The following is a 25,755-nucleotide window of genomic DNA, read 5'->3' as shown; positions in this document are numbered from 1 at the left end:
AAGTCCAAGGACTAAACGAGAGGTGGCCCACGCACACTTTCTTATGGCTTGTGCTTCGGGTCTCCTTTAACCACCTCGAGTGCATGGTATATAATAGTTGAGTGTATTCAGGGCACTGCGGCTCAACGCTCGCTAAAACTTTCTAAAACCAAGGAGGTTACGCCCAGCAAGTGTAACGTAGCAACCCTTTCTTGTCAGATAGTGCTCAATGTACATGCCAACGGCTGCTAAGGGGTAATCAGAGAAAGCAGAATTCGGCTTTTAGTTAATGCGCACGCTGCGATTCTTTTTTATTTTTCAACAACGCGCAGAAGAAATCTCTCACCGGCACCACCTTTGAGGTCAAAATCTAAGACAGGTTATACACTAAGACTACTACTACTAATACGTGGGATGAAGGGGTGCCGCTTTAAGGAGCTTCGCCCCTACAAAAATGGCAGATCCCACGTACAGTAGAAATCGATGACGTGCGAAGCACCAATGCGGAAGAGTGATATGTCACTTTCAAATCACTACAACTTTAAGAGGTGGAGGTAAATTATGCCATACATAAATTCCATGTCATGATTATTATATTTGCATGTGTCACTTACCTTCGTCATCTATTCTCGTCGCGAGACACCAAATTTAGTATATATGGAGCTAGCGAAACGGCCGTGACCACGCTATGAGCGTGGTAAGTTGTCGTGTTCTTACATTACACGTGTCTCATCATTATCATGTTTGCACCAGTCATATCCCTTCGTCGCCCATTGACGTCACGTAACACTAAATTTAGTATATGTGGAGCTAGTGAAACGGCCTCGAGTGCACCATGAAGGGCCCAATATACTTCAACGTAGCGTTGACGCGCGCCCGTGCACGCTGGGCACAGCGACGCTACGCTAGCAAAACGCGAGCACGCAATAGTCTGACGACAAGCGTGACCGGCGTGACCGGCGTTCGTTGTCGTGGCCCGACGGCAACCAGCGTGAAATGCTACATGCTTCATTTGGCGCCAACACGTTACCCAGGCAGCACTGCGTCTGCCTCTTTTCGAGACGGACGGACGCCGGATGCGCTGAAACACGCATGCGTCAAACCAACGCAACGCGCGCCTGCCAGTATATCACATCACCGGCGCTTGGCGTCATAATTCCGGCGTGACGTGACGAAACGAACGCCGTCGTGCACGCGCGCCGGGTCACGTCGAAGTGTATTGCCGCTTTGACTGTTGCATGTAGTCCTGTTTTCACATGACACGCATCTCATGATTATCATGTTTGGTGACTATCACGTTTGTTGATCATCTCGTAATACCAAATTTGTCATATGTGAAGTTAGCAAAATGGCCGCGAGCGCATCATGCGTGTGGCATGTAGTCATGTTGTTACATGACACGCCTATCGTGATTATCTTGTTTAGATGTGTAATTTATCTATGTCAACCGTTCGCGTCCCATAATACTCAATTTGGTATATGTGAAGCTAGTGAAACGGCCGTCAACGCATCATGAGCGTTGCATGTAGTCATGTTGTTACAAGACAGGCATCTCATTATTATTATGTTTGCACCAGTCAAATACCTTCGTCATGCTTTCACGTACCGTAATACCAAATTTGGTATATGCGACGCCAGCGGAATGGCCTAGAGAGCATCATGAGCGTGGCCTGTTGTCAAGTTGTTACATGACACGCATGTCATGATTTTCATGTTAGGGTCTGTCGCTTGTGTTCGCCATCCAATCATGTCATACCATACCAGTTTTGCAACATGTCATGGAAACGAAACCACCGCAAGAGTAGCAAGACTATGAACTGTAAATCATGGCATCCATGACACACCTATTATGATTTTTATGTTACAACTACTTAGATATGCTCACCATATAGTCATGTTATGCCAAACCAAGTTTGGTATCGATACCATTATCCAAACGGCCAGGAGAGCTAAAAGTCACAGGCGGCTAGATAGATAGATACGCTCAAAGTCACCGAAGTTCGCTTAGAAATGCTTCGCATTTAAAATTCGGCAGATCCCAGGTACTTGGGAATCGACGTTATGGGAAACATGCGGAAGGAAGATCACCATGTTGCGATTTCTTTATTAGGCGACACGTTATGAAATACACTAAATATATGTACAAATATCGTACGCACAGACATACGTAGAATAGTTGCAGATGTTTATATTACCATTGTTTTTGCACTTGCAAAACGATGCCAACTGGAACATGCGTATTAGCAACACCACAAGCGGATATGAAGCGCTGATGCCTGCGAGGGTGCTGGCCCTGAATGCTGTTACATAAATCAACTTCAGTGGATGTAAACTTAGCACATTTCAGGTTAACCCGACGTGATGGCTGTATCAAAAGAGTACATATGTATTGTTTTTAAAAATTGGGGAGGCAGCACTGAACTATTATTGACGTTTCACCAAGGTTAGCATCTATTTCAAAAGTAGTTCTGAGACCTGGTATAGCTCTGTGGAAAAATGCTTCATTACCACGCATAATGATTGGGTTTGATTCTAGCTGAGACCCTGACATTTATTCTTTGTATTCGTTGGGTCGACGCTACCGATGTCGGGTATTTTTTCACGCTCGCACGTCAAAATCGCCCATGTGTGTTCTCATCTTTCATGCGTAGATACTAAGTGGCAAACACCTGTGGCACGTATCCGCATACTAGCGGCACATAGCCGCCCGTGGGTATGCGCTACTCTCTGGCGGGAAGTGTTTGACAACGCACACGACGTGAATGGGACATTATTCATGTGTTGGCCAGCATGTCATACTTACTGACATGCTTCGCCGCAAAATAACACACACAAAGTAAAGAAACACTAAACGACAAGCACAAGTGTTTCTTTACTTTGTGCGTGTTATTTCGCGGCCAAAGCAAGTACCAACTAGGCCAACAATTAGTATTGTTAGAGCGTGTCATACCTGTGAAACCACCCTACCCTCTCATACTAATTTTTGTCCACGCAAAATTAAGAGAGAGACCTTAAGAGGGAGACGCTCGAAGTTGCCAAAGTTCACTAAGAAATGCTTCGCATTTATTAATATAAGTAAAAATTATACCAGTAATAACATATTTGTCAATTACTAGGGTAGAAGCTTCTGATACCGTGGGTTGTACCTCTTGTGTCGTCACTGTAGTAGCGAGTTTTCAGGTAATAAAATTGCATTTCATGTCAATAAAAATGGTGTCACAGCATATCTATGGGGTGAATGAGGATTAGTGGGATGAAGCATTGGTCAGTAGGCCGAGATTCCCCCCATTCGTACATTCATTCGTCCATCCGTCTGTTCGTGCATTCGACCGTGCGTCCGTCTCTCCGTCTGAGCGTCCGTCGGTCCGTGTGTCTATTCATTTGTCTGTCTGTCTGTCTCTCTGTCTGTCTGTCTGTCTGTCTGTCTGTCTGTCTGTCTGTCTGTCTGTCTGTCTGTCTGTCTGTCCATCCATCCGTCCGTGCGTCCTTCAATTCTTGCGGCCGGACGGAAAATTCGCCTCACTCATAATCATTCTTTCTGTGGATGTGCTGTGATTTTTTGCATCAGAAATCGTTTGAGTGTTTTTTTCTTGCCTTCGCAAAACGCATAGAGCAAACAGCTTTGTATTGCAAGTCGCCAACAGTGTTCAAACCACACTGGGTTGTTTACTCATTACCTTCAAGAAAATGTTCCATTCTTTGTGAGAACCGTGCGCACAAAAAGGTTACAAAGTAAACGCAAAACTGGCCACGGCTGCGGTTGTTAGCTCCAAAGAAGTTTGAAGTATTTAGGATTGAAAAAAAATAGAAAAGTCAAGTGGACAAAGGGTGCAATGAAGTCACTTACATTGCAAGCACTACTAAAGTCTTTGAGTCCCCCTGTGGAACGCCGAGTGCTTACGGTACACGTGATTGCATAGACTGGACACGTCTCGCCGACTCCGGCCTCCGTCTAGACACTCTCGACTCGAGACAACGGTGTTTCGCCGACTATGGCTTGGTGGCCTTTACTAAAGCTTTCGCCTTCCGAATCGGCATGGAGGACAGTGCTGCTTCCGGTCATTGCAGCAGCGATGAAACTATAGAACACATTCTCTGTCACTGCCCTCGTTACAGCATGCATAGACGGCAACTAGCTGGTGCGTTAGCTCGCCTTGACGACATACCTTTGTCTGAACAATCAGTGCTGGAAAGGCGACATAATTTGTGTGCTCACAAAAAATCAGTGAAGGCCTTGCCGAACTTCTTGCGTGGTAGTGGCCTATTGTAAAGACTATAGCAACCCAGCCCCCCCCCCCTTTTTTTTGCGCGCGTCTATTTCCCTCTTCGCTTTCTTTCCCATCTTTCGTCCCCATTCCTCCTTCCCCTAGTGCAGGGTAGCAAACTGGATGCTCTATTTTCTGATTAAGCTCCCTGCCTTTGCCTCATTTTATTCTCTCTCTTTAAGTCGCCCAAATTTCAGATTATGCGGCTATTCTTGCGTTGACATAGATTAACAAACGCGAAGCATTTTTAGCGAACTTTGGCGACTTTGAGCGTATCTATCTATCTATCTATCTATCTATCTATCTATCTATCTATCTATCTATCTATCTATCTATCTATCTATCTATCTATCTATCTATCTATCTATCTATCTATCTATCTATCTATCTATCTATCTATCTATCTATCTATCTTGGCGCCTACAACATTTAGCACTCCTGGCCGTTTGTATACAGGTATTGATACCGCAATTGGTATAGTATAACATGACTGTATGAGGAGTATAAGTCGCTAGTCATTACGTAAAAACAATGACACATATGTCGCAAATGTCATAATTTACATTTCATGGTCTGGCTGCTTTTCCGGTGGTTTCGTTGATATGACATATTGCAAAAATGGTATGTTATCTCATGACTGCATCGCGAAAATAAGTGACAGACCTTAAATTTGATTGAAAACTATGTAGTCAAATTATGTGTACCTCTCCTACGTAATGCCTCACGGCGATGTAGGTGAAATGTAAATAAATAAATAAAATGAAAATGATGACATGTATGTCACGTGTGTCATGACTACACACCACGCTCATGATGCTCTCGAGGTTATTTTGCTAGTTTCACATACATCAAATTTGGTAACACGTGACGTGAATGGATGATAAACGTATAAGACTAGTGGTAACGTGATGACTATGACATGCGTGTCATGTAATGACATGACTACATACCATGTTCATGATTCATTCACGGTCGTTTTGCAAGCTTCACATATGTCGAATTTGGTGTTACGTGAAGTGAACGAATGACGAAACAGATGACTGGTGCAAACATGATAATCCTGAAACGCATGTCATGTAAGAACACGGCAACATACGACGCTCATAGCGTGCTCACGGACGTTTCTCTAGCTCCACATATACTAAATTTGGTATCACGTGACATGAACAGATGACGAAGGCCAATGGCACGTCCAAGCATAATAACGATGGCACGAAAATCATCTACGGAATAATTTACGTCAGTCTCGTAACGTTGTGCTCATTTTAAAATGACAATTCAAGCTTCCTCATTCGGGCTTCGCTTAACATCAATTCTCGCTGTATTTTGGGTCACCGAATTTTCTTTCTTCATAGCATGAAAAGCATTAAATAACCACATCTGTACCCATACCCCACTTCGTATTAAGGTGTCCCCCACAAAAGGATTGTCCCACTTACAAATTTTTCCTTCAGCGCATTCTCTGCAGTTTTTCTTCGAATGCACTGCTTTCAGTATGAATGTGGGGGCGCGCCTGAACATGGTATTATCCCCCCCCCCCAGGCCACCGCGGCCAGTATAGTGCTGGCGATGCAGAATGCAACCAGCGGTCATCGACTTGAACAAATAGTGTTTTAGATTTAAAAGGAAATGATTTCTAGCTCATTATTATGGTAAACCGCAGGCCACGCACTCCACAGGCCACGCACTGAGGAACTTCGACTACTCCACACAAGGATTTTATCACCATGCTGACCAATTGTTCCGAGGCCCTTTTAAGCAAGTAGGAGCGAAGAAAGGTAAATTTGCGATTGAAGAGATCATTTCGAATATTACTTTGGCACCTAATTTCAATCTATTATTGACATTCGCAGTAACCTGCATTCTGTGTGAATACGACTTGAGTGCATAAAATACGATTTCCCGAAAAAGTGAGAAACCCACAAAGGCTTCGGAACCATCTTCTAGCGCGAAGGTTTTCCTAGGAAAACAGTGTAATGATGTAGCCTCACTCAATACCTCACTTTTGCAAATACTTGTTTGTTTGTTTGTTTGTTTGTTTGTTTGTTTGTAGCTTAGAATCCATGGCTCATACCCACTCTGGGGGATCGGCCTAGAAAACATATAGTCTCAAAGTGATGATAACTCTCCTGTTTCTTAAAATGAAAAGAGAAAAAAAAGGAACAAAGTAGAAGGAAGACAGTATATAAAAAACAAAGATTGGGTAGGTGAGTGTAAAAAGAACAAGAAAATAGACAATAGTAACATAACTATACTCTGATTTTTTGAGCCAACCAGACAGATGAGTTCGCCAAGCCCGAAAAAATCTGGTATGTATGTTTCAGATTTATCCACATTTCGAAAATTACTTCTCAACCCGCTTTTTTTAGTATTTGTTAAAGTGGGCCTTATGTTGAAAAACGTTTAGATTCTTGAATGAAATTACACACCGCATCGAACACATCTCAGTGGCATTTTACCAAAATGAAGGCGCAAAAATTTAGAACAGTGTCTGGTTCAATTTAAACCTAGCTTCGCAAACGGAATAGCTAGAAGTCTTTTCTTAATTACTGTATAGTTACGACATGAGATAAAATAATGTTCTATAGTTTCTGATTCTTCGCAGAAGGGAGAAATAGGAGAGAGTGTCAGACCAGCTGTGTGTAAATGAAAATTTAATGGGGGAACACGGCACCGGAATCTGGGGGTAATAACTAAAATGCTTCAACTTTTCTCACGAGTAAATTTACTGAGAAAGAAAAATCATCGTTCACTCGAAAAAAAATCAACGCTCAGTAAAGATGGTTACCCTGTGAAGATAGTTGACCAGAGAACCGGAAAACTGGCTAATCCAGTGTTCATCGCTGGTTTATTCACCGCGCTTACGAAAGTCTTTTTGAATTATTCATTAGATGGGTTGACGAATCTCCAAATTTTCTTTTCATCTGTGTGATTCCATCCTATTTTATAGTAGTGTTGTGGTGTGTTTTGGTATATGCCATGTTGTCGTGTCCCAGACTTCTTTGCATGACTTCATTTTCAATAAACCTGTGCTAAGCAGTGGGTGCTAAGCAGTGGGTGTCCAATGTCTGTGACACAGTTCTGAAACTATTAGCGCAACATCAACGAATGGATTTTCCTCCTTTCGCTAACCGTGGACAGCTCGCGGTCAAATTGCTCCCATTAGAAGCATTTACAAAATGAAATCGCCAGCCTCTTTCACTTTGTTCAAATATCAGGTGGGAACGAAAAGTTCTCTGCATATGACTGTTGAACGAAAGTTTTCCGTTTAAGACGTCTTTTGTGTGAGTAGTGTTAGATTTCCGCAAATCCATGCGCATGAATATACCAGCTGCTGCATTTCTCAGATGAAACGTACCCCGGGAAACTCAAGCGCGGCGTATAGATGGCGCGACGATGTCAGGGCGCGATCAATTCCCAACTCCCGAGCGTTCATGGGAATGCACGGCGCTGCCGCCACTGCCTCCGCGCGCCCCCCAAAGAGTTCGGCGCTGCGCTCCCTGACCAGAGCTACGCGCGGCGGTAATATCCATCCTGACGTGCGCCGGGAAGAGGAATTTTCAAGAGGCGCATTTGCTCCTGTATTTTATCGTTGCTTGTTTCGCTCGCTGCCTTCGACCACCAGTCACTCCTGATCTGCTCAGGTGTCGCGGTGCTATCGAATATCGAAGCAAACGCGTCGTCTTGAACGCCGTCGACGATTGAAAAGTGGTGTGGCAGTTTTTGTAAGCTGCGCGGCAGTGGGCGAAACTTTTCAACGGTGCGCCCATTCACTTCTTGGTGACTTGAAACTTCCGTCGATGCGGTTCTCGGGTGGATCGCGCAGACGCTGACGTTCCCCAAAGGGAGTTCCCACTTCTGAGGATTATCACGCTCGCTCAAGGAAGACACCAGATTGCGCGAATCTGTGTCGCGGCTTTCGGCTCGGATTTTCTCCTCCTGTGTCATCGAATTGCGGCAGCCTCTTTTGTGTGCATTGCGCCGGCCTTTTGAGAAAAAAAAGTGCCGTGATTGCGAAGCCAGTCTCTTGAATACGCTTGACTGACACCATTTTGTTTGTATTCTGTGCACTAAAGCAAGTTAATCAAAACGCTTAGACCGCTACTTCTGCCGACCAAAACCGGACGAACATCTTGTGCTCGCGTAAGCATGTAAAGTGTTAAGAAGTGTCCTTACACAGAACAAAACAGGAAAAATTTGTTTCCCTTGTATAAATTTGCTTCCGAACGTCCAAATGAGGGGTAATAGATAACATATCAATCATTTTATATCAGTATGTGCTGACAGGGGGACAGAAGAGGCCACCACGAAGGGGCAGGGCCCCATGGGGCCTGGTGTACCTTGGTTTTTTGTGCGAGATGGCATCAACGTCCGCAACGACGTCCGTTGTCAACGCCCACTGTGGATATCGGCGGAGCTCAACCACGGATATTCGAGGACCCACTTCGTCCAACTGGCGTCGGCGTTTCCCGCGAGCGCTGAACACGGCTTCTGCAAACATTGCGCTGTTGGCAGCGATTGCACTCGTCTTGTTCGTGCCCAAGGCGTCGTCGATGCATTCGAGAGGTAAGAGAGAAACACCTGTCTTTTTAACCATTTTCTTTCTATTGTCATTTGCAGCGGGAAGCGGCCATTATGGAGAATGTATGACGTGTCTCATTGTGCACTGATAATCCTATAATATGAGGACGTTTCTTGCTGGCATACGTATTAAAGCGCTTCTGTTGGAGATCAGTGGCCAGGCGTCTGACGCTTCCTTTTAAAGGTACACAGTGAAGTATATGCCTTTTTGTCTTATTTTATGCAGTATAAGGTTCCTATTTACTTGCCATGCTTTCGTGGGCAGTTTTCGAACTGTGAATGGAGTAAGCCATGTTGCAGGCTTTCTTATTTTCTTATTTTGTTTCCGTGCCTCCTTTTTGTTCGGTTTCCTTTTCTTTTTTTTCCTCCCTCTAGTTTGATTACCTTTCTCTTGTTTTTTTATGTGAAGGAGTTCTTAGCGAACTTCGGCAACTTTGAGCGTGTTTATTTATCTATCTATCTATCTATCTATCTATCTATCTATCTATCTATCTATCTATCTATATATATATCTATCTATCTAGTTAGCCGCTTACGTTTGGAGGCTCTCGTGGTCACCCCCTTAAGTTGGCGTGAACGAAAACTAGCATTGGAGGGTAAGATAGTTGGACGAATATGACACGCTGGTCAAGACATATTGTCCCAATCCCACTGTGTACGTCGTCAAACACTTCCCGGCAGACAGTGGCACATAGCCACGGGAAGATATGTGCCGCTGGTGTGTGGGTATGTGCCACAGGCAATTGACACCCCAGGAACGACGAGAACCCACATGGGCAAATTTAACGCGTGGGCGTGAAGAAATACCCGACAATGGTAGCATCGACGCGACGAATGCAAAAATAAGTGTCAGGGTCCCAGCTGGAATCAAAACCAAGCATTCTGTGTGGCAATGCAGCACTGTACCACAGAGGTACGCCAGGTGTTTCTGGAACTATTTCTCAAATAGACCCTATTCTTCGTGAAACATGAATAGTGGTTACAGTGATGCCTATCCAATTTTCTAAACTTTACATGTGTACTCCTTTGATATAGCCGTCATGTCGGATTAACGTCAAGTGTGCTTAGTTGACATGCGCTGAAGTTGATTTTTGTAGCAAAGTCCAGGGCCAGCATCCTCGCGAGCATCAGTGCTTCATATCAGCTTCTGGTGTTACTAGTATGCATGTTACAGTTGGCATCGTTGCGCAAGTGAAAACTACTTCTTATATAAGCATCTGCATCTCTTCAACATATATCTGTGCGTGCAACAATTGTACATATATTAAGCGTCATTTCATGACGTGTCACTCAATAAAAATTGCAACTCGGCCACCTTCCCTCCGCGTGCTTCGCCTAACGTCGATTTCCCAGGTACGTGGGATCTGCTGATTTGTTTTTTTCATATTCAAGAGGACGTACGTGATGCCTCTTTGAAGAACAGTTGCAAACTTACCTATGTTTAATATTTTGACCTTACTATATGCATTTAGAAAAGTAGTTACATAACGTTCGAAACTACACCAGAGCATCATGACACACCCTAGCGGCTCCTAAGCGGAGAAGTATTTGTGAAATTAGCATTTTTTCATTCTGCAGAATAAGATTTCAATATATGAACCAGTGTTTAAAAAATATCAATGTTTTGTACAAAGTCAAATTGTACTCGCGACCATTTTCTTATCAGAGCAGCGTCCTAGCTATTCTCTATTCACGAGACTCACCTTCAACTTTTCAATTCATATTATAACGGGTATGATGAGTTGCCTACAGAGCAGCTGATGCGCCACCGTCATCATAAGCTTTCATTCTCCATGTTTCTTACGCTGTATTTCACTCTTGGTGCGCGCGCTGTAGGGTGCATAATACATAAAAAAGATATTATCGAAGCGGATTAAACGCGACTGGAAATGTAGAGAGAAGAAGAATCACGCAGAGAAGTTAACCGGTAGCAGTGATACGTATAGCAGATATGTGCGACAGTTTTCATGCCGAATTGTTTCTTGATGGGGAGCATTTTCTATTGGCCGGAATACCCTCTACAGAATCCGTGAGTGCTCAATCTTGCTCAGAATATTCACTCTAATAATGAGGGCGCCTGTCGTCCTTCAAGTGGTTACAATTTTATAGTGTGCGGACCGGAGTTTGGCTGTTGTGAGTGCTAATGCCAAAAAGGCAGAGTCCAAATTTTTCGCGTAACAGTTGAAGTTCTGTGTGCGGCAACAAGCTGTTTGCAGTGACTATAGCTGCCATTAGCTGGGTAAACGGGTTAGCGAGAAAACTTTACAACTGTTAAAATATCTTCATTCTTTATTATCCCGACAGCATTGAGGAATTTAGGTACTTCTAATGCATATGCACAAAATGAATTAAAAACTGTGGAGATTTACATTTCGACATGTTCTTTATAATGTCGAAGCACTTTGACAGTATACTTTGTGAGTGTACATTTTATCTATTTTGACGCCCTGACATGCCTGCAAACAAACGAGCTGCCATTGTTGAATAGACCACTTTCAGTAGTTGCGTAACAATGTTTTGCCATTTTGAAACGTAAACAAAACATGAGTGACCCGCTAGTTGAATACTGCAAGGATTGCAGTACGAATTGCTACTCGTAAGCGAGAGAAATCCTCGAGTTGTTTAAACAACGGAGGGCTACCGCTAGCAATATTACAAACAAAACTCACTCACAAAAAACGCAAATTTTTGTCGTGTTTTCTCCCTGCATAACCCTGACGCTACCGGCCTTTGCTGTTCGCTATTTTATTTCTTTGTGAGAGTATTGCATGACTCTGGAAAAAAATGGATAACAGTTGCATGCACTGTGAATAGGCTTCATGTTGAAACAAAAGTTTGCATGTGTTTCATCACAGCAAACTGGGCGCTCTTTGCTATGTGCGTGCTTTAATACAGGGTGAGAACTCGCTACACATCCGAAGGAAACGCAGAAGATTTTGGACAAGCGATGTGGCGTACTTCTTTGCATAAACGTGCTAGTTTGTAGAGGAATCGCTCATGTCTTAGAGAAATGTCTGCAATATTCCCGGATGTAGCGTAACCTTCGCGTTGCACAAAAAGCGATGGAATATGCCGGTGTGGTTCCTAGAAAAAGGAAGGTACACTATATTGTAATTTCCTGGCCCCTATTTTGTAAATGTTGTGATGCAAAATTAACGCATACTCAATTTGGCCGAAAACAACGTGTTTTATGTTTATTGATGAGACGATACGTACGTAAGACCCAGCGGACGTCTTCAACTATGACGTCATGGTTGTACAATTCGCATGTGGAATTTCAAGGTGGCGTCTCCACTCACGATTGGTTTTCGCGCATTTTCTCGTTTACCAAGCGTTGTGTCGTGGTAGGAGTGGTGTTTTCAGAATAGTGAGTTTGTGCTTCACTATTACCTGAAATATAGTTTTGCTCTTATAATCCCTTTAAAGGTGAACTCCAGAGATTTCTTGACCATGTCAGTGTAATGCTGCTTTTACGTTCCTGATACATTAATCTGACGTGCCCTATAGCTGGATTGCTCAACAAATTCGAAAATAATTTTTGCCTAGCAAAACCTTTCAATGCCAAAACTGATACGAACTGATTGCGCTGTCTGTGTATGATTTAGTAGTTTGCCAGAACCGGAAATTCTGCAAGGTTCGCCTTAACCACTCGACCACGACAACGGCCAATTCTGCAAGGCTTGCCAGAACCGGAAATTCTGCAAGGCATGCCAGTCTTGCAAAAACTAAAATTGCGAAAGCCGCGAAGAGTGTACGCTCAGCGTATTGGTGACCTTAAGGTGACCACGCCAACAACGCCGCATCATGTGTGTGACTGATCGTCTCTCACGCCCAAGCTCCTTGGAGGTGTCGAACAATGACAGTTACAATTTGGGCTCATTCGGAGGGCAACAAGCTTCGCCACTCCTTTTTGATTTCGTCTCCTCTGAGACGAAATTTTGCATTTGTTTGTCTGGTTTCGCACAAGGCCGGCAGTTGGCACTACTTGTCCATGGCGTCCTGGTTTGTGCCTGCTGCAATCGGCTAAAATACTTACGCTGTTATGGTGCATATATTAGGCGAACCATGCGCGGCTCACAACGCAACACTACCTGGGACCCATCGCACGCCTACGCGTAATAAAAAGAACCTTTTCCACGCCTGTTAATCGGTGCTTTCAAACTATTCGAAAATGCCTACTTCCATCACAGTTCGGAACTGGCCATCAGACAGCGCCATCGTAGGCGACACACCACGTGCGTCGCTGATTGATTCATTGATTTGTGGGGTTTAACGTCCCAAAACCACCATATGATTATAAAAGACGCCGTAGTGCAGGGCTCCGGAAATTTCGACCAACTGGGGTTCTTTAACGTGCGCCCAAATCGGAGCACACGGGCCTACAATATTTCGGCCTCCATCGGAAACGCAGCCGCCGCAGCCGGGGCTGCGGTCATTTTTCATTCAAGACCAATTTCGCTGATGCCAATGCAGCGAAGCGATATGGACGAAGCGAAATCTTCAGTTCTATCACGTTAAAGTACGCACAAGTACGAAAAAGTCAAATTGTCGATCAGAAACTAAACATGAAGCAATAATATTGCAGTATATTGTATTATTCAATTAACTTTACATCAGGTGCGTCTGCAAATAATTCAAAGCACACAATTTCCCGTTGCTGTATGATGACACTTTTTGGGGAGGCAGATAGGGGGGGAGCTGTACCACAAGTCGGTGCACGTTCAATTTAGAAGTAGAGGCGAACCTGCTCACCCAAGCCGATATGCATACGCGAGGCGAGGGTGACGCATGTGTGCTTTCAATGGAAGTAAAAAAAAAAATGAAACGATCAGAAAGCAAAATGCTTTAGCTAAAGGGCTACAGATGAAGAGGGGTGAAGAGGATTGTGAAGCAACGCGGTTGAGCTTCGAAAAGTGGCCCCGTCCCCATTTGTGGCAGCTGTCCACTATGTCATCGTCGTCGAAGTGACCTCTTATTTTTCTTCCTTTCCGTATGAGCGTGAAGCAGCCATCGCTATCAAAATGATCGAAATAAAAAGCGAAGTGACCCGTCTTGCGCATACAGCCCACCGTCTCACTCAAGAAAGGATCAAACACATCTGCAGCTGACGCCTGTGATGCTTTTTTTTTTCACTTCTTGTCGTCTTTATAGTTTTTCGTGCTTCTTTTTACTGCGTGCAATTTTTTCAACCTCCTTAGGCGGCTATCGGTGAAATGCAATGCACCGGCTATTCTTGGGCAACTGATACACAACCTTTTGCGCTTCAACCATCGACACGTACGCTGTCCCGCGAAATTGTTGTCACAGTTTCTTGTGCAACGTGTCTTCTGCTGTGATAGACGGTGATAGGGGCCTTTCGACACTGCTGTTTTTCACTGCGATCCTTCAAAGGCGTGCTGCATCTTACCATTTTTCTCTTTAGAGTATGATACGCCGTGGTATATTTTGTTCCCAGCGAAGCACTACCGATTCTGCTCGTTGACATTTTTTTACACATATAACAGGTCATCTTCCTTATGCCACAAGCCTAATATTGCAAAAAAAAAACAGTACGAAAAATTACTCTTTGAGACACGACAAGATTTCCGGCTCGAATACTATGACAGTCTGATAATGAGGCCGCAAGCACGTAGATCCTTTGAGCAAACGTCTTTAGAACGTAGTGTCTACCTTGTCGTTCTTTTACTGCCCAGCTGGTATTGTCGAAGATTTCTGCGTGTTGTAGGTATGAACTTTTTATCGTAATGAATCGGCAAACACTCAATCGCCACGCAAACATTGAGTACTGGTGGTTAACGAGAGGGTCTGAAACGTGCCTACCAGCTCCTTTATGACCCGGCCTTGCATGTGATGGTTGAATCTACGCTTTTTTTTGCTCCACACACAAATAAGAAAAAAATCTTCCTATTATACATTTACGGGCACCTTGTTTCAAAGCGTTTTTCGTAGCCACTTTATCAATTCTGGCATCGTAAATTTGGTGTTTGTACGATACTTGTTTGAAGTGTTCCAGGTTTGTTTTTTTGGATAGTTTCGAAATGTTCACAAAGTCATCAAACACAGTGTCTTGCGTTCATGTTACAGTTTGAGTTACGTGAGGAGTAAATGCCAACATAACCAATTCATTACTTTAGAGCCTTCACGCAACATACCTATCACCCTGTAACTCTTCTTTTAACATAAACGACCCGAGTTCAAGTACTTGTCGCAAGCGTAGTGACATATTATGTACTTATTCATTTAAAGAACGCGGTTATCTGTAGTGAACTCTCCACGTAGCTTCTTCTGATACGACGTTTCTCACATGCAAAACACCAATACGTCTATTTCCCGAAAAAATGCCTAAATAAAGGGAATAAACAAATTACGAGACGCGAAGCACCAGCTTTAAAAGAGCTCAGCCATGCAGGCTGTATTGCGTTTGAACGGAAGGGCTGATGGAGGAGAATACCGCTTATAGCGTTCTGCCTTTGTGCGCTCTTGCTCATGTTCCTTTCAATAGTCGTAGCAGCTAAGAAAAGATTACGCTTTTGATTGCGTAACACACCGATGCCATCTTAGTTGGTTGGGCTTTCTACGGCTGCGCTATACGCACACTTTGCCAGGCAGGCACACTATGACGTGCTAGTGTTTTTCATTGCTTAATACTGACTTCATTGGGAATTTCATTATGGCCACAGAAGCGCTCCGCACGAGTTCGCCCTCGGCGGACATTATTGAGTTTCAAAAAGCGAAACTTTTGTTTCATTTTTTTTTGCTTACCCGCAATAATTGCAAAGATGACGAAAAGAATAAAGTAGTATCGAATATGTAAATTCGTTTCGACCCCTGAAAAGACGATTTCCATGTGTTTGATTTTTCCGCGACAAACAGATTCAGATGCCAAAATTGACCGCGGATATAAAACCCTGTGTGGTTGAGCAGACTGGAGGGGACTTTATTGCTATTTTGGTCGTTTACGCATTTAGTCTCCTCTATTGGCTCATGCATACATTAAAAGGTGTACGGGTACTTCAGCTATCTTTTTTCAAATCTGCGGTTATTTTGGTGGTATCACTCAGGTGGACGTTCTCGTTGGCAAAAATAAGAAAGACCATTGTCGAAAATGTGAGTAAGGGTGAATAAAAACTAACTGATGACATCATTCCTACGCCTATTCTTTCGTTTTTCTTACACATAATTTTTTTTATTCTTGAATTATTCTTGTTTGTATTGAGTGGACAACATCGTGCATACACGATGAGTGAGACAAGCAATATTAGTGTACGTATCCTGACTCATAAATCACATCGTGCCAACAATTTGAACAGGGGTACCCCAAGTGTCAATTTAAAGAACCTCTCTGGTGTGAATAGTGCTAAATTTACAACAATGACATTATATTCAGGTACACAACGTGAAACAAGCAAAATTGCGACTACATGCAGCAAGGTTGCGTAGCCTTGAACAGTGCTATGTATTCAAGCGAAACTTTACTTACTGGTCGAGGGTACTTGCAAAATCGCCCGCAAAGTGTCTACGACGTGCTCTCAGGAAGCGCTTTCTTTAGCTAACGCTGTGAATTTACCACGTCGGTCGTCATAATTTTTTTGTTTTTGTTCAGGGTTTCGTTTTCATTTAGTTTCTCTGTTTTCATGAATTCTGTATACGAGCGGTGATTTAGTTCTGGCTGCCTCTCACAATGGGCTTCTGAAGAGGTGGTGTATGAGTTTTAACGCACGTTGTACAGCCTCTTCGCATATTTGCGGTGTTAGCGTCGTCATATTTCATTGCCACTGAAACTTCAGCATTGTCCGTGAGAAGAAAAATGGGACACTTGTAAAAAAAATCGGACACTTGTAAACGAACACAGGACATCTCCGTAAAACGCAAGTATTTCACCCCAGGGTCACGCCCGGGTTCTAAACTGATCAACCACAAAGAAAGAACTTGGTGCAGATGACTAAGGTGAAAAAAAAAAACATTTAGTGAAACGGGGAGCGCAGAAGAAAAGAAGAGAGGGCGCCAACTACCAACTGTTTATTGAAAGTCGATGAAATGCACAGAAAAAAAAACAGAATAACGTGAATGCATGCACAGACAACAAACGTCGTACACTTGTGAAAAGAAAAAACAAAAAACTGGCAGGTCCCGACGCGATGGTGTAGTGCCTAAGGTACTCGTCACGGGGTCAAATCCGGGCTGCCACGGCTGCATTTCCTATGGAGGCGGAAATGTTGTAGTCTCGCGTGCTCAGATTTGGGTGCACAATAAAGAACCCCAGGTGGTCGAAACATCCAGAGTCCTCCACTACGGCACCTCTCATAATCATATGGTGGATTTGGGACGTTGAACCCCACATATAAATCAATCGAACAATTCGGCAGATCGCACGTATCTGGAAACCGACGTCATGCGAAGCATGCGGAGGGAAGGTGAGAAGGTGACCGTGTCGCAATTTTTTTATTGAGCGACACGTCATAAAATGATCCTAAATATATGTACAAATGTTGCACGCACATACATATTTAGAAGAGTTGCAGATATTTATATACACAGTAGTGTGAACTTGCGAAATTATGTCAACTGGAACATGCGTATTAGCAACACCAGAAGATGATATGAAGCGATGACTCTCGTGAGGGTGCTGGGCCTGGACACTGCTACATAAATCATTTTCAGCGCATAGAACCTACCCACAAATCACGTTGATCCGACGTGGCGGCTGTATTAAAATAGTCAATGAGGTATTTATAAAAATAGGTTGGCAGCACTGTAACCGCTATTGATGTTTCACGAAGATTAGCGTCTATTTGAAAAGTAGTTCCGAGACCGGGCATAGCTCTTTGGTAGAATGCTTGACTGCCACGTAAAATGGTTGGGTTCAATTGCAGCTGGGACACGCTGAAATTTACCATTTGCATTCGTCGGGTCGACACTACCGATGTCGGGAATTTCTTAACGCTCGTGTGTTAAAATTGCCCATGTGTGTTCTCGTCGTTCCTGGGTAGATAGTAAGTGTCGATCACCTGTTGCACACACCCGCATGCATAGCAGTGGAACATACTCACCGTGGGTTTGTGCCACTGTCTGGCGAGAAGTGTTTGATGACGTACGCGACAGGATTGTGACATTATTCATGTCTTAACCAACGCGTCATATTTCTCAAAACCATCTTACGCTCCCATGCTAATTTTTGTTCAGGCCAAGTTAAGGGGGTGACCACGAGAGCACCCAAACGTAAGGGGATAGATAGATAGATAGATAGATAGATAGATAGATAGATAGATAGATAGATAGAGAGATAGATAGATAGACACGCTCAAAGTCGCTTAAGTTCGCTATGAAATGCTCGGCATTTAAAAAAAAGCATTTTTTGGAATACAACACAGATTCCTGCACTTGTCTTTTTTTTCGAAGTGTTTCTTAGTCTTTCAATTACCAGCTGTTAGTTAGCGCTGTACTTTCTTCTCTTCTGCTCTCGCCGTTTCACAAAATGCTTTTTGTGCCTCAGTCATCTGCACCAAGTAAGTACCCACTCACCCGAAAACAAGTTCTTTTGGAATACTAAAGAAAGAAAACACGCTAATGATGTCATGCGGCGTGAGGAGTCCTCCTGACACATGTAATTTCGCAAGACATAAGTGAATAGTTGTAGCAGGCGTCAAAACATTTGTGCTGCGCAGCGAGCGGATGGGCTGAGGCGCACAATTCACATAATTGATTGATATGTGGGGTTTAACGTCCCAAAACCACCATATGAACATGAGAGACGCCGCAGTGAAGGACTCCGGAAATTTCGACCACCTGGGGTTCTTTAACGTGCACCCAAATCTGAGCACACAGGCCTAAAACATTTCCGCCTCCATCGGAAACGCAGCCGCGCAGCCGGAATTCGAACCCGTGACCTGCGGGTCAGCAGCCGAGTACCTTAGTCACTAGACCACAGCGGCGGTGCCACAATTTACATAGCACACAGGAATAATTATTCATAATTATCGCCATGAACACCAACGAAGTTTGCACTTGGTCAAATTGTTTTCTCGTGTGTTGCTTCTAGTGACGTGTAAAAAAGGTTCTAAAGAGTATTATCTCTATATTCAAAAGGACAAGTCGCATGTTTGACCAAGTGATATTTTCATGTGATTAGTGACCATAAGACGCCACACTTTGCTACACTAGGCTCGCTTCATGATGACCTCATAATGAGGTAACAAATTTTCCTTATCCGTGACGTCAGTGACGCCATTGTATAGTGATGGCAGTATGTCATGGAGAGAAGAGGATATCTAAGCGCTAGTCTTTCATTGTTTCATTAACACAAAGTTATTTGAAGCTTACAGACAACGCTATGACAAGTAATATTTTCGTTCATTTCCTGTGTTCCTTACATTTACCTTATAATTGCTTGTAATAACATGCTTAATGCATTCCGTGGAATCATTGTCTGTTTTCATTACCACGTCACGGAGATTTTTCGCATTAATATTGTTGATGCCGCCGAGATGGGGGGCCACGGCGAAGCACCAGGGAAGTTGCTTGCTCAATGAGAGCTGTTAGGCTGTGGCCTTGAAATATTCTTGACTGCGACCAGCGCTGAGACTGTCGCATGCACCTTGAAAAAGTGAGGCCAGCTGATTTCTCATCATTTTCGAAAGGCGTTTTATTGAACACACCTTCGTGATAGCTTTAATTCAGTTTACATATCGAGGCGTTAATACAAGCAAGGCACCAGTTCACACAAACGGCGTAGTTAGAATGCTTGAAGGTAATTTGGAAACAGAGTTATTTGCCCCTGCGTATGAAGATTTACCATACAAATGGGCTGTGAATCGAGATATGTTATCAAATGTCACGCTACCTGTAGAAAGGCCTGATATTAGATTGGCCATGTTGTTATAACAGAACAATATCGAGAACCATAAGGGCAATGCTTAACCAAAAAGAACATGCTGAGTAGTGTTTATAACTCTGCTAAGAGATAACGAACTCGCAATAAGCATGAGTAATATAATGTAAGTACTGTATCGACCCCGTGACAAATGTAAATCTGGTATCGAAATGGAAAAAAGGCAATGCTTTAGCAAGAATTCTCCCCCCGAATGTCTGTACCTCAAGAACACTTTCTTCTGCTATTTTCACAATGGATCGTGTGCTGCTCTGTGAAGTCTTCTGAAACCTTTGGTCTAGTTCTTGCTGCGTGTGAATTTTTCGAAAAGAAGTGAAAGTGGTAATGTGCCTCCTGCACCTATACGTACATAGCAAAAGAGGGGCTGAATGTGTGAACTTAAAGACACAAGATTTCCGGGCAATATGCGAAACAGTAAGTTTACCGTAACAAAGCTACCGCAAGAAAACTACATCAAAAGGAGGATATTAATAGGGTCAAGGAGGGCTGCCACTGCTTAGAATCGCTCAACGTGCGGACAAAGGCGCAAAGAAAATAGCGCTCATGTACAGAGAGTGAGATGAGGCGTGGTGCGAGCTTCTCCCTTGACCGCCTTCGTGCAGTGGGCTTCGTTTATCCTGGAAGTGAGGCCTGCTCTTAAAATGAGTTCCTGTCTCGCTCCAGTTGGCGAGGCGCGTAGCGGGTGGATGCCCCTTCGCTGCCCCGTTGGCGTACACAAACACACACGTGCGCACACGCAAACACAAACACACCCACGCACAACACCGACACGCTTGAACTGACAAACTCAAACTCAAACGCTCAGATGCACCACACTCGCTGACTAACATAAGCACACGCACACACACTCGCACACAGGCGCAAAAAAACACACGAATGTGTAAGTATACGCACGCATATATATATATATATATATATATATATATATATATATATATATATAACACTTCCTCAACCCAAACTGTTTATATTGAAATCTTGTTTTAAGACGCACAGCAATGTCAACAATAGAAGTATTTATAATTATCTGTACAATGTCATCTGAAAAGCCGGGTGTATTTTTGTGAAGAGGGCTTTCAGTGCCCTAAGTACAGTAATTTTGTCTTCAGCTGTCATTTTCCAGTGTTACATGTCGTTAATACCGAGGTACCAGTAGAAGAAGTGGAAAAAAATAGAACACCGGTGTTCTTGCAGCCTGAGTTGTCGGTATGTTACCTTGTTCAACCTTGGATTTTAAATTCAGGTGCTGGTTTTATTATTGACATGAAGGAAACTGACCTCCTGGTACCTGCTAAGCTAGTATTTAAACCAGTATTATATTGTCCACCATTGTTGCCAAAACTGCCTATAATATGTTTGTCACAGTCTCAAGGCTCTGCGATTGGGTTCATCACTTTGGTATAACCACTGATATCCGTTTCATAAAGGGAAATGATATTGATGATTTCGGAAGAACAATAATACCATAATTGTTGCAGTATAACTTCTCAAAACCATGATGATTTTATGAAAGATGCCGTGGTGGAGGGCTCTGGAAATTTCGTCTACCTGGGTTTCATTAACGTGTACATAAATCTAAGCACAATAAAGCAATTGCCCGATAACAAAAATGCAGTACACTCTATAAGGAGTTATCAAGGCGTGCCACGCTTTCTTGTTCCGCAAATATTGACAAATTTTTTAGTACTTTAAACCTGCCTTATCATGTAGACTTTTCTCTACTCTGCCTGTCAATCTTTGTGAAATGAAATGACACTCACTGTCTGTTCAGCTTGTTTCGCTCATAGAGAGCTCTTTCTTTTGGTAGGACCGCATGCCTATCTGCCTTCAGTGCGAAGCCACCAAACAAAATCCTGTCAAAGATGAGAGAAAAATGCGTATGAACAGCTTAAATTGACGTGCATACGCTTTGACAAAAGCGTGTTTGCCGTTGCCTAAAGTAAAAGAAAACATAAAAAAAGAGCGAACTGTGCCGGTATCGGTGACAGGAAGATGCACGCAAACTGCTTGCGTCGCAGTGTACGCTGCTTTGATAAATCTTGTAGCAGTAGTGTCTTCGCTGTCATTTTATGTTTGTCCACGTGGTATATTTGTGTTCTGAAATTTAGAATGCATGGATTTGGCACGACGATAATCTATCTGGGCATTTCGTTCGGTTTTCTTTCTTTTGGGCAGTTGTCTCAGCTAACGGCTTCCTCCGGCAGGGTACATTCGCGAGCGGTGCATTTGGAAGCGTGTGCATGCCGGAAATATTTCGTGCCTTCTTTTTCTACCTCTTCTACAAGGTTGTTTAGGTGCCCAAGAATTTCTTCACTGTTATTATGTTCAGGCCGAGTACTCTGACAAACTTATATTGATGCGTTCATTTTGGCTTCCAGTAAGACAGAAAAAAATATAGGCTGACCTGCCGGAACACCTCAGCTATTCTATCGTATCTTTGTGTGTAGTGAGAACTTACACTCATGATAAGTTACGCTTTTTCGAAGACCATTTCTCTCGGTTGAGCTCTGGTGTGGTTTATTCAAGTGTGTATACAGATGAAACGCCAAATCGCTTTTACGTACGTTTTATATGTATATGCAATGTGAACGACGGTAAAGAAAGTATGTTAGAAATATACAGCTCTTTGGCAACAGCTGATAACAATAATTTGGAAGCTTTCATTTCACTGAGATTGCCAGATCTTGCCAACGTATGGATGTTGATGTGCAAATTATGCATATCTCGACGGAACATAAACATCATAGTTCTGTTCATTTCACTAGCCAGGGTTGCTGAGTGGAACCAGTTCTATTCATTTTGTTGTAATTTTTGTGAATTCCCTGCTCTTTCAATCAAACTGTGTCGAAGTTTCACCTTCAGAAGGTCGTCATACTTCTCAGTGGCGTTTCATGCATTATTGGAACCATTATTCTCCGGGACGCTCTAAAAGTGATGCACTCTTCTTTTTACAGCGAAAGCTGTTATGTTATCACTTTTCAGGTCACGCATAAGTTGTTGTTGTCCGCCGCTGCTCCACCGCTGGTGTCTTTAACAACATCGCACAAAATTAGAAAAGAAAAACCTACACCACTGACACAGTGGGGCTTGAACCCGGGTCCACTGGGTGTCAGCCAATATTCTACCACTGAGTTACGCCAGTGCTTGTAGCTTGTTGTCAAACTTGCCTTAGGCAGGTGTGACCTAGCACCAATTGCAGAAAGGGGCTCGAACCCGGGTCTATTGGGTGCGAGCCCACTACCAAGGTCGAGCGCACTATTCTACCACTGAGCTAAACCGGTGCTTGTTACTCGTTGTCAAACTTCCCTTAAGCAGGCTTGATGTCGGGAAAGCAATCGCGGTAATACGACTTATAAACTGTTTTACAACAGCGAAAGAACAAGCAGTTGTCGCACAATGTAAATAGCGTAACGAGTGGGCCGTCCAACTCTCCAACCCATTTATAAGCTTGTTCTTGTTTTCCTAATAATTGTGACCTGTAGTCACTTCAGCCATAATATCTCATTGTCGTCAGCGACTGCACGAACAATTGGCACAAAAGTACTAGCAAGTTTCTAGCAAGTGGATATCACGCTTCTCAGAAGAATAACGAAAAATAGCATTGCGAATGCCGACCTACTACCCAAACGTTTCTTACTATCGCCCTAGTGGGTACTAAGCAAATGTGCTTGCAGTAGTTACCCAATAAAGGTTTTGAAAAGGCCCTGAAAGGCCGCTCTTCTAGCTTTTACTGTGACTGCGCTGCGCCAAACGCACAGGCATGTCGTTTTTTTCACTGACCTGAGAAAGTTTTGAATAATATGGCATTGTTTTGAGCAACTCAGAAGCTGCCAATGATTCTTTTTTAATTACTAAACGGCTACAGTAAATTTCATGCACCAATCACGTATCACTATTTTTATAACTTAGAGGACGCTTCAGGTTTGCCTTCAAGAGAGGAATGCAGCAGCGTGATTTGGCCCAGTGCGCATCGTCTTCTCAAGTGCTAGCCTTGCCTCTATTCTAGGTGAATGCCAGAAGGAAATGAACGGCTGTCGCGTAAAAATAACCATTTCCAACTATTACAAAATGGCTGCTCAGTATATAGATGTGGACTGTCTATTAAGCAATAAGTGTTCCTTTTGCGAATCAGTGAAAAGCCCGCTATGCGTTTGTAAGCCACCATGCCAACGCACGCAACAACGAATTTCGCTGATTCATTTACTGTTGATAATAATTCAATACGTCTGAGCGCTTGATGAGCAGGTCTTCAAAGCCTTCGCTTCTCTGGAAATTCGCATGTATTTGCTCCCAGGGCAAATACGTTTTCTGTTATACGTTTCACCACGCAATATTACGTGGCCTAAGGAGACTCCTCTCACCTCATTACATTCAATTACCCTTTTTTCTTAGAAGTTTGAAGTAGTGGTGGGGCATTGTAGTTTAACATCAGCCTGCCGCGCAGAAGGCCTGGCTGCGCTATTTTCTAACGCCGCAAGTTTTTAGTGTTTATCTTATTTTATTCGCATGCTTATGTTTTCCTCGAGGACAAAATGAGGATTTTTCGGTCACAACCAACTATGCCAAGGCTGAGAGTGGCTTTCATGCCGACGTCGGAATTCGTGCGAAACCAGCTTTTCAAGGTTCCAGGGCTGATATAGTAATGTCGCAAGCTCAGTAGGACATCCTCCTGCGGTTATCGAGCAAACTACGTCCTTTGTTGGCTCGGGCAAGGATGTAATCTTCCAAGCTAAAGATTACTGCTATTTCGGAAGAGGGCGCAAAGTCAGAGTTTGAATGTCAGCGATGGAACGTGAAATGCGCAAACATTTGAAAATACTCTTTGGCACTTCCTTGATATGTATCCACAGAACACACTGGCTTTTTTTTTGCAGCGACTATCGTATGGGCGTTGTATGTGCAACAATGCAAGCCTGCAAGCCTCTTTTTAGAGTAATGTTTAAACTAGAAAAAAAAATGGCGGAGTGATAGTACTGTAGTTCATTTAAAAATATCACCGAACATTACCGGCCACACTCAACTTGGTGTGTGCAATCGTAAGTCGAGCTAAATTTCTTCTCACTGAGTTTAAGTGCCGCGTTCATATTTTTCTATATAGGCTAATCCCTTTTGTGTGCAGCTGCTGAAATAAAAGCATCCCCGATGTCATGGAAACAATAGATTTCATATCAGCGCATACGCCTACAGTTGCACTTCTCTTAGACCACGGTCTTCTATTTGTTTTCTTTTGCCACATGCCTTTCATTTCTCAGCGTTCCACACTTTCTTTGTAGATCAGTGTTTTCTGGTCATCACGGGAAGTCCACGCCTTCGAATTTTGAGAGGAGTATGCACTTACAGACACGAAACAGTATAATCAGGATGTCGAGAATGTTACTGTGTGCTTATATAAAAATAATGCCTTCTTTTCGACTGAACTTGTCCGTGACACAAGAGTGACGTTGCAATGCGAATCAATATGAGCGTCTATTAAAATAAAAATACCGCGAAAGTTACCGAGAAAATATATTTTTAAGGGTGCGTAAACAGCGTAATTCTCGCTCAGCATTGTTTCATCTGCTGATCTCGTGTAGTCTTAAACCACATGGGTAGACACAACTTGACCTATTCACCATCTGGTTTCTTATAATATTTTCCTTTTCCTTGTTATTGCAGTGACGCGTACAAACGGTGACGCGTCGTTCCAGAATGCTTATGCGACTTGAGGCTAAGTCATTCCCGTTTGTACAAGAGTCAGCTCTGCCGCTGCCGTTGAGTGTTTCTACACCACCGTCGCAGCCACCTACCAAACATTTTGTTCTTCATTTGTTTATTGAATTGAAACGCTCAGAATATAGGCTCAGGAATATAGGAATATGTGTACAAGCTTTCCTTTACTAAATAGCACAGTGTGTTTCCTGTACGTTTCCTGTGAAGTTCTGGCTATTATTGCGGTAGAGCTATGATGTTCCGTTTCAGGGACATGTAAAAAAATTATCTTCCCAATACCACAAAGAAACTACACGATTCATTTTGATGTTGGCCACATTATAACGTTTTCAA

At 43.2% G+C, this 25,755-nt stretch overlaps 1 protein-coding gene across 1 annotated transcript in view; it reads left to right on the top strand.

The window, feature by feature from the left end:
* The first annotated feature begins 8,128 nt into the window (after nt 1–8,128).
* The window catches only part of LOC119186748 (neural cell adhesion molecule 2), a 299,145-nt gene continuing 281,518 nt past the window's right edge, over nt 8,129–25,755 (top strand). The window contains exon 1 of the mRNA XM_075887326.1: nt 8,129–8,810. Within this exon, the coding sequence (XP_075743441.1) occupies nt 8,603–8,810 (208 nt within the window). The 5' untranslated portion in view covers nt 8,129–8,602. The remainder of the gene's footprint in view (nt 8,811–25,755) is intronic.

The sequence above is a fragment of the Rhipicephalus microplus genome, chromosome 1, assembly GCF_043290135.1.
Source record: "Rhipicephalus microplus isolate Deutch F79 chromosome 1, USDA_Rmic, whole genome shotgun sequence".
Classification (NCBI taxonomy): Eukaryota; Metazoa; Arthropoda; class Arachnida; order Ixodida; family Ixodidae; genus Rhipicephalus; species Rhipicephalus microplus.
Note: the sequence above shows the minus strand (reverse complement) of the source record. Positions and strands in the feature narration are given on the sequence as shown.